This window comes from Neolamprologus brichardi, chromosome 4, assembly GCF_056152115.1.
Source record: "Neolamprologus brichardi isolate AB-2024 chromosome 4, ASM5615211v1, whole genome shotgun sequence".
Classification (NCBI taxonomy): Eukaryota; Metazoa; Chordata; class Actinopteri; order Cichliformes; family Cichlidae; genus Neolamprologus; species Neolamprologus brichardi.
The window spans coordinates 17,214,952-17,224,991 of NC_142107.1; the positions used below are offsets into that span (position 1 = coordinate 17,214,952).

Sequence of the window (10,040 nt, forward strand, 5' to 3'; positions counted from 1 at the left end):
AAACCCCTATTTTATGTGTTTTCTTTGTTACTTTTTATAGATTCACTTAGAATTGTGGTAACAGATGTGCTTTGGCAACAGATTGCTAGTAACAAAGTGCCTATAGACATAGTTCAAAATTAGTTATTTGCTAGGTTATTAATAATAACCTTGCTACACATAATAACTTATTATGTGTAGCAATGTGTAACCGTGTTTTTTGCGTTGAGTGTGGTACTTTTTTAAGTCCGAGTTAAGTGGGTTAAACAACGACTGGACTGGATTTAAAATGAGTGGAAAGGCAGCCAAATGTCCAAAGGGAAAAAACAAGTTTAAAGACCTCGGAAAACCTGGAGGATTATTGCTGAAGACTATTTTTTTTAAGATACTGAAAACTTTTGCAGTCCTACACTAAGCTTGTAATGTCACCTTCTCACCATTTGGTGAAGCAAACCCTGGATTTTAATGTTTTCAAATTACACGAAGAAGAAAATGGTGACGAAGAAGAACACGACGTCGCCGGAAAACGCCATTTTGTTGTTGAACCGGATCGGTGGTGTAGAAGCATCGAGAAGCGCCAGTGAAGGTAACATTTTTCTTTTCATTTATCGTTTTCATTGAAAAATGCGATATAGTTAAGCCTTATGAATATGTATTTCATTTGAACACAGAAGAAGGCCGCTGATGTTTAAGTCCTGCAGCTCGGTTGGTTTGAAGTTGTAGACGCTTTGAGCAGGATACTTTAAAGTTCATAAGCTGTTTCCTTAGCAGTTTAACTTTAGCACCATTGTGTTGACTTAAGAAGTTTTTGACCGCTGGCTACACACCCTTATTAAACCGTAATCAATAACTGTATTAGGCGGTGGTGTTTTTGAGCTCACTGTGATCTAAATAGCTAATATTACGCGTTATTCCGCTGGTTCTCGACCATAGCACAGTTAGCAAGCTAGCGTTAATGAGCTGTCACTTAGCGTTAACGTCACACAGCTCCAACTCACCCATAAAACCTTAAAGGAGATTAAAATAATTTCTTTTCTACTGCTTGGTGGCTTAAAGTTGCCACCAGCGCCATTTAAATTGCACCAGAGCACTGAAGCCTTATTTTCAGATTTGTATTTATTTATTCTTTGTTAATCAAAACGGCTTTAAACGTTTCGTCTTACGGGGGTTGATGGGCTGACCAAACTGAGGGACAGGTTTGAAACACAGAGTTAAGTAATAATAGTCAGTGGTTTAAAGACACTTTTAAGAGTTTTTGTCACCCAAAGGTTTCCAAAAAAACAAAAACTTCGCAGAAACAATCGCACCTCTTTCATTGAATGGGAGGATGGGTGGCGCTTCACCTCTGTGATCCTGTCAGTCCTGTTTACTCAAAGAACTGCTTTACACCTACTGAACATCACTTCCTCATTCCTCGGACCAAAGATGATGTTTGAGGATTTATAGGAAGCTGAATCAGGTGTTGGGGATGCACTGCTGCTTCCCACGAGATTCTTGGAAAGGTCACATCACAGTAACTGGACCATTTTGAGTAGAGTGTGTTGTGAAATTTTCAAACTCATCTTCTTCTTTTCTTTCTTTTTAAAGTGGTGACGTCACTCTCCTACCCAGCAGTGACCATCCCTCCTTAGTTCGCCTAATTTGCTGCAAACTAAGCAACTTTGTCACTAGACTTGGTGACTTTTAATACCCCTTTAGCTGTCTTTTCCTGGCTCATAATGACCCTGTGTGGGTTTGAGTAAGCGCAAGAGCATGGTTAGTCCGCTTGAGTCTGTCTTCGATCACTTAACAGAAATTTGTCAATTTTTGTGCTATTTATGACTAATTGATTGAAAAGGTATTTAAGTAATGCACCGCTTTAAAAAATGGAAAACCTTGCCTTCTAAGCAACCAGTAAAGCACATATAGACAGTGCTCCTCTGTGAGGGAGGATCAAACTTTCTTGCAGAATCCAAGTGAAGTCCACTTTGTAACATTATACCCCAGAGTTTACATGTAAACACAGACATTTTTTGTGGTTATAAAATTAACCACAAGTCACCAGCCATTAAACGTTAATGCTGCTTGCAGGGGTGTGTATGTGCATCATGTGCTCAACCCAAGTACCACACCTAACTTTAAACTACCAAAAGTGACCAGGTGTGAGTCAGCGTCTCAACACAAAGTCTAGAGTTGATGTATGAAAACGGTTTTGACAGTATGCGTCAATTGATACTGAACTCCCTTAGGTCCATAATTATTTATGTCATTAACATTACAAGACTCGAGTGTGCATTAACTGGCCTAATATAGAGCTGGAAAAAATGTGTTACTTTCGTCTATTTTTATAAGATTCTGTTCCATTGCTAATTTTTCTTTCAGCAATAATTACTTACTGTAGGATAATAATTAATCTTTTTTTTCCACAGTATTTTTAATTACTGTGGGGAAATAAACTAATCTTTAATATTTTTTTTGAGTCTTTCAGCTCTTCAAAAAACCTTCAGTCTTTGAATGATTAGCTAACACTGTAATGTTACATAACAGAGAAAAGACAAATATTGACCTCTGATGTGATACCATAAAGCTGTCTTGTTTCCTGAAAGGCTGCTTGCTGATTCCAGTATGTTATTCTACCTCTAATATTTGTTTTTCTCAGTTCATAATAGCTTAGGAGATCCTATTATCTTTCCTTTTTTATTATTATTATTCTCCCCAAACATGGATATTAATATTTTGAAATTTAAAATTTTAATGCTCATCTCAAAAAGCACTTTAATTTGTTGATGAAATCGATCACTTTTTATAGAGTCACTAAATATTGCCTTTCTAAACATAATTAATGCTTTCTGTTTGTGAAACTGAGAGTGGGATGCATCCCAGAGCTCAATGCTGAAAAGATAACAGTAAATTTAGTTAGCAGTGAATCCACATATTCCAAATCTCTCTGTTAAATCGGTCGTTTCTTTTCCTCACACAGGAGGCCGATGCATTAATGCCGCGGTGAGCTTGTAACACTCGATTCTGGTGTTTTGTTTTGGGGAGTTTTCTTGTTTTTAGACTACCGCTATTTTTATCAGGCCTCAGGCATGCAAAAAGTCTGTTTATCGTGTGCATTCAGTGGGCGTTTTGAGGAAGTCTTTTTGGCACTGTTAAATTCGCGTCTTGGGTTTACCACATTCTTGCCAGATGATCAGCAGAAGCTGCTGGTCTCAAGTACATGTTATAGCTGTGAAATGACTACAAAATACTGTTCACGCTTACAGTCAACAAACAGCGTACATTTGACCAAACGGAAGTGCTCATATTGATCCAGCTGTTACCACTGGCCACATTATAACTCAAGTTTTACTTGCGCTGTATGCTCACATGTATGCTGTGATTACAGCTTGCAGTAGTGTAAAGACAATGATGGGCATTTACTGTCTTTCTTTTCTAAAGAAAAACTGTAATGGCAATTTATTACATCTAGTGACACAACATGAGTCAAATATGTTAACAGAAGTAAACCTATGGTAGTGTTTTCAATGGAATATAATTGCTTAGCACTTTAGTTCCACAGTAACAAAAGGAACTTAACCTTAAAGTAACTCTTCAGTTGAATTTGAACATTATTTTTATTTGGGATGTATGGTACAGCTTTTTAGCAAGTTGGTTAAAGCGCTGCTTTTCCACCACGTAACCTTATTGGCAGGTTTCATCCACTGTTTGCGTTTCCTGTCATACAGTCTGTCAAGCCAGTGCTGCAGTAGTGGTGCTGTAGAAGGTGTAAGCATTCACCTTTTTAGCCAATAACCCGTGGGTGACACATGTCTCTCGCTTTCAGATATGTCTGGGCTTGTTGTTGTGCATACTTAGGAACGTAAACACATGGTACATGAGACCTTTTTTTCTTTTTTATCTCTCCCTTTTCTTTTTTATAGCACATAAAAATGTAAATAGAGTGCACAGCCCTAAGCCTGGTGTTTTCAAAGCTACTGAGTGGTCGTCCTGTGTTCTGCCTGCTGGACGCTACACACTGCTCTTGGCTGTGTCATTTCCAAAGTGAGAACACAGCAGATGCTCGCAAGCTCCAGCTTTATGCTACATGTGAGAAATAACAAGTTTGGGGAGTGTCTCACCATGATCTGACTTTTTCAGTAGTTTGTGTGAAAACAACTTAAGCCTCCCTTTTTAAAAAATTGTATTTAATTTTTTTCAAGGGAAAAACTTAATTTTACTGACTAGAAATGCTAAAATACTAGAATTTAAAACTAAACTGCACTGATTAGAACAGATGTGATCCGTACAACTTTCCACCCTGCTGGTTAAGAACATTTTGGCTTCTTGCAACTCTTGTATTTCTTCTCCCAGCTATTAGAGTGACCTTTAATTTTTTAGGTGATTAATCCTATACATACCCTTATCCAGTATATATCATTTATCCCTATTAAAGGTTTAAAAATGGTATTAAAAAATGGATCTCATCCAAGTTTACACCAAATAAACTGCTGAGCAGCACAAGTTGGTTTGTTTTGTCTCATAGTTGTCATGAAACAGTTTGTAAAAGCCCTAAATCAAGAAAGTAGAAGCAGGGATTACGAGGAATAAAATAAATTTTTGGTAAAAAATTATTTAAGCTGTAAATTTACTTTATGAAAACAATATCTAGTAAGGGTGCATGGTTTCCTGTATGGTTTGGGTAAAGAGTAAGTTTACAGGTTAATGTTTCGATGACATATTAATTTTCAAACAGTATCAAATCTATGTGCTTACACCTGTGCCTCAGACTTTGAAGATGAGACCACAATTTATGAGAAAAAGCAGAATTTCTGGCATTTCAAAAGGATTAAAATAAAATGTTTTCCCTCTTCATCTGTATGTAGTGAAACCTCACCTCAGTAGTTCATCTGATCAGGTCGTCTAACAAGGTTAAAAATGTGCTGTGCGACATTTCACTAAACTATATTAGCGTTTACTAAATGAAATCTCTTCAGTCTTTTCTAAGTAGTTAACCAATTACTCCTTTGTTATTAAGACAACCTCTGTCAGCTTATTAAGTGTGATGCTTTGTACTGGTTCTTGTTTACCTTAGCCACAAGCTTGTTGGATACCCAGGACAAGCAGCACTGCCACTATGGCCTCTGTTTAACTTGGGAGGTTCGTTTGCAGCAGCCGTTTACTTGAAGGGCAAATATTGTGTTTCATTTTAGGGCCAGGAGAAAGTCACAGAAGTGCTTTTTACGGTCATTAACACTGACACAATAAGGAATATAGGGAACAGTAATAATGACACTTTTCTGCTTGAGATTCTTATAAGTAAGTAAGTAAAATTTTATTTATATAGCACATTTCTAGATAAAAGATCACAAAGTGCTTCACAAGGCATCTCAGGGATCTACTGGGGACATAGGGCTGTAAAAGTTCAATGATGTAGGCTGGTGCTTGTCCTTGAAGAGTTTTAAATGTCAGAACCAGTATCTTAAATGGACTCTGAATTAACGGGGAGCCAGTGCAACTGTATAAGCAACGGTGTTACATGAGAGTACTTAGATGTTTTTGTCAGAAGCATTGCTGCAGCATTTTGGACAATCTGCAGACGCTCCAGGGAGTTTTTGTTTAGACATGTAAACAGTGAATTACAGTAGTCCAATCGTGATGAAATGAATGCATGAATAACAATCTCCAGTTCAGTATGAGATACTATAGGGCTCAATTTAGAAATGTTTCTTAAATGATAGAAGCAGGACCGAACCAGAGATTTAACGTGGACATCCAGGGTAAGAGCAGAATCAAAGGTTACCCCTAGGTTCCTGATAGACGATTTCACAAATGTTGAAAGAGGACCAAGAGCATTCATTATGTTAGCTACATGTCTGTCTAGAGCACATACAAGGACTTCAGTCTTTTCTCCATTAAGTTGGAGGAAGTTGTCAGCCATCCAACCTTTGATGGATTCTAAGCACACATTTAGAATCTGCAGCTTAGAAACATCTTCAGGTTTAAAAGACACATATATCTGGATGTCGTCTGCATAGCAGTGGTAGCGAATGTCCTCAAAGGGGCTCAAAATGTAGAAACTTAACATCACCCTCTGATTAGGTTTATGTTGGTGGCGACTAATTTCTATGTTCACTTAACAAGGGGAAATCAGTTGGACTAAACGACTAATTTAAAACAAGAAAAACTTGAATATCAAATTAATTTGAGAACCGTTTATAGGACAAGGACAAAAACTCTCGAAACAAAAGCATTTGAAACCATTAGTCGCATTCTTCAGTAGGGAATCGAGCCACTTAACTGTGCAGCACTTTACATCATGGTTTCCAAATGTTGCACGTTTCTTCCGCGTTTATCCGAGATCTAATTCTTTCACTTTTAAAATAACCAACAATAATTATTAAAAAGAATTAACAAAAAGACTCTGCCTAGACTAACAGATTCATGGTGTTTCTGATCAACGATGGTCCATCTTGTGGCAGATGGTTGCATAACGTTGCGCAACAATTTACCAGCATTTGGCATCAGTGGAAATGTTTAATAATTGGATTAAATGACTAGAACGTCTGGCACGACTGACAGCAGCAACAGTTAATTGACTAGTTTTACACATTCCTACTTCTGATGTCAACACTTCAGCTGTCTTTGTGAAATTGCTTTTAGTTTGGTATCACATTATCAGAGACCTTGCAAACTGACAGTTTCTCCTCTTGCAGGTGAGACAAGATGGGAAATTTTGCTAGCCTTTTTAGTAAATTGTTTGGAAAGAAGGAGATGAGGATCCTGATGGTAGGACTGGATGCTGCTGGAAAGACCACCATCTTGTACAAGCTCAAACTGGGAGAAATTGTTACCACAATCCCTACCATTGGTGAGTCATCCCCCACACTGTAATGAGAATTTCATTGCTTGGTACAAAATATTGAAATCTTGGCATTAAAAAAAAAAAGCCAACACACTGTTGAAACTTGTTTAAACCTTCCATCTCTCACTTTAGGTTTTAACGTTGAGACGGTAGAATACAAAAACATCAGTTTTACAGTGTGGGATGTCGGCGGTCAGGACAAGATCAGGCCGCTTTGGAGGCATTACTTCCAAAACACACAAGGTGAGATAACTTATATCTTTTCCATGTTGGTGTATAAGAATTAGTTCATGGTTGCCCTCAAAACTGACCCTTTTTACTTTTTCAGGCCTCATCTTTGTAGTGGACAGTAATGACAGAGAGCGAGTGGGTGAGGCGAAGGAGGAGCTGATGCGAATGCTGGCTGAGGATGAGCTGAGAGATGCCGTGTTGCTCGTGTTTGCAAATAAACAGGTGAATTTGTGTGTTTGAGAAATCAAAGAAGTCACCATATTTAACCCCCCCAGATGAAACTGTGCAGGATATTCAGAATTCATTACTAGAAATTACAGTTGTACTTGTATCAGGTGAAGGTTATTGTATTTATTTGAATACATCTTAATTTAAAATCACTCAGGAAGGTAAAAACTACACATCTGGCTGCATTACCTCACAACTACTTGCAAAAAATATATAAGATGTAAACATCTTATACATTTTTGAAATGTAAGGTCAATAATGATACAGATCGTGGTTTCAACTCTCCTCCTTTTTTTTTTACTTCAAAATAAAAGCAAATTTTATTCGAGGTAACCTATCCAGGGGACGCTTGTTATTAACGGTTAATTTCTGCACCTGTAGGACCTGCCCAACGCCATGAATGCAGCTGAGCTCACAGACAAACTGGCCCTGCACTCCCTGCGTCACCGTAACTGGTATATCCAGGCCACATGTGCTACTACTGGAGACGGTCTCTATGAGGGTCTGGACTGGCTTTCAAGCCAGTTAAGGAACGCAAAATGATCAATCACTGCCAGCTCTGTGCGGTGTTTTGGGAGATTGCACTGGTCCTGGTCTCACGCTCTCCTCTTTTTTTTTTTCCCTCTCTATTTTTTCTGAAGCGTCGGACCTTTTGGCTAGTGCTCCCCTGCATTTGTACTGTATGTGTGTGTTTGAGTATTTTTGGATGAACGGACGAACGACTGTGCATGTACGTGTGAGCTAAGTCGGAGCAGCCCTGCTGTGCCTTGAACACAGTTAGCTCTCAAGACATCTCATTCCTCCAGTGTCAGCACATCCAGAGGCACTGGTTCCCACAAAGCAGAGAACAACACAACATTATTGCTGTGGGTCATCTGTCAAGAATGTTTAGAATCACAAAAACCAAAAGGTAACAACAATTAGGTTTTTACATCAGCCTGTCATATTAGAATTAAGACCATTTTCACAACTGTTTTTTTTTCTCCTCTCAACCTTGCAAGATGCACTGTGCTATGTAACCAGTGTCATTTTTGGTAAAATAAAGTATAATGTGTTACATCCTGGAATAGTTCATGTTCTTTTGAAAATTATGCATTTTGACATTTTTAGGGACTGGATAAAGTTACATTAAAAAAATCTTTTAATTCCATAAACGTGTAGATCCTGTTGATAATCAGATTGTAATCGGAGTCGGTGTGTCTGTGAATCTTCCACATTAACTTCCTTAGATTTTACAAAATTCAGGTCACATCATTTTGCTTCTGATAGTTATCTGTTATTGCGCCTGTCTTTTCATGGGATCTTAAGGTTTTTTTTAGCAGAGGATTAGAAGAAGCATCATCACTGGGTCTACAAAAGGCAATAAATGTTGCATGTTTACATGTGTGGAGGAGAGTGTTGTAGCTACTAGGTCATTGGTGGATGTGTGTGGGTTTCATCCACTCCACTCCTTGGAACAACAAGGCCTTTTTTAGAGTTGCTCCCACTCTGGCTTTTTATTTACTGGTAGATTTATTTTCTCTTGTATGTAGCTCCTTGGTTTAGGGTCTCTTTTCTATTATATTATCTTTTGTTAGTCTTTATCCACGCATGGCCTGGTGTGGGATTTTTATTTTGTTGCTCTCGGGACCAGTTGGTTGGTTTCAGGAAGGGTTCATTGTGTTTGGTTCAGCACGAGGTCACCAGAGGGGACGCGCATATGCTCTAGACCACATTGTCAGCACTGTGACAGACGGTACATTTGTACGACAAGTGTATCAGTCAGTTCTGTAAATGCTTTCTTAATGCTTCAGTGTTTTCTCTGCATGTAGCTGAGGTGCTTCTCTTGGTGTCATTTACGTCACATCGGGCCATTTGCACAACCTCATCAGCTTGCACAACACAGGGCTGTGCGAAGACGGCAGTTTATCTCTCAGCTGTTACAGAGAACCCGTACACAAATACGCTCCCAATTGCTCACACCAGCAGACAGCTGAAGTGTCCCAGTAACACTGTTACAGCAGTTCAACCAGTGACATCATCTTTTCCCTTACACCCACTAATTCTAAAGGATCCCGCATTTAGAAAGAAACCAATCACCCCCACATTCCTTACTGAGTTACGACAACTCTAAGGTCATACCTACTGACCTCAAAAGGGAAAATTAATGTTCCCTTTTTGTTTTTCTAAAACTGGACTTTTTTTTTTTTTTTTAAATAAAGTTTGCTTAAATGAATGACTAACCTTTGGGCTTTCTTCATCCTATGTATCATTTACTAAACAGCAAGAAATACAGATGTGTGTGTGCGTGTGTATATATATAAAAAAAACCTGTAAGAAAATGTATTTTAATGTCATCCACCTGCTCTTGTTCAGATGTGAAGCTTTAATTTTCGTTTCTGTGAAAAATACATGGTACGTGCATATGTATTTCTTAATTATCTTTTATGCTTTTTTTTAAAAACCCATCTTGTAACGTCTGATAAATGCACTATAATAAAGAGATCTCTATTGTAAGTCTTTCTTCCTGACTTATTTTTTTACAAATCAGCAGCGGTGTATGATGAAAATTGTGTTGACCACACTGTCCTATCATATCAAACTGGCTCCTTGACCATGATGATGCCACTGTCCGCAGATGGCCTCCACAGTCACCAGATCTCAATCCAACCAAATCTTTGGGGCGTGGTGAAAAAGGCACATTTGCATCACAGATGCTCTCGTGTCAGTATGGACAAAAATCTCTTAGAAACATTTCAGGAGACGTGTTGAATCTATGCCATGAAGAATTAAGATAGTT

The 10,040-nt window shown here is 38.3% G+C and overlaps 1 protein-coding gene across 1 annotated transcript; it reads left to right on the forward strand.

Moving 5' to 3' along the window:
- The first annotated feature begins 475 nt into the window (after window positions 1-475).
- Window positions 476-9,457, forward strand: arf2a (ARF GTPase 2a). The gene is made up of 5 exons (XM_006798210.3): window positions 476-565; window positions 6,654-6,808; window positions 6,935-7,045; window positions 7,131-7,255; window positions 7,643-9,457. Exons 2-5 carry the CDS (start codon window positions 6,664-6,666, stop codon window positions 7,802-7,804), a joined length of 543 nt encoding a protein of 180 aa, XP_006798273.1. The 5' UTR covers window positions 476-565; window positions 6,654-6,663; the 3' UTR covers window positions 7,805-9,457.
- The last annotated feature ends 583 nt before the right edge of the window (window positions 9,458-10,040 follow it).

Excerpts from the sequence above, each read along its gene's own strand:
- arf2a (XM_006798210.3), top strand. The coding sequence starts at position 6,664 with ATGGGAAATTTTGCTAGCCTTTTTAGTAAATTGTTTGGAAAGAAGGAG. Across the intron at positions 7,046-7,130 it reads TTACTTCCAAAACACACAAG|GCCTCATCTTTGTAGTGGAC; the intron begins GTGAGATAACTT and ends TTACTTTTTCAG. Across the intron at positions 7,256-7,642 it reads TCGTGTTTGCAAATAAACAG|GACCTGCCCAACGCCATGAA; the intron begins GTGAATTTGTGT and ends CTGCACCTGTAG.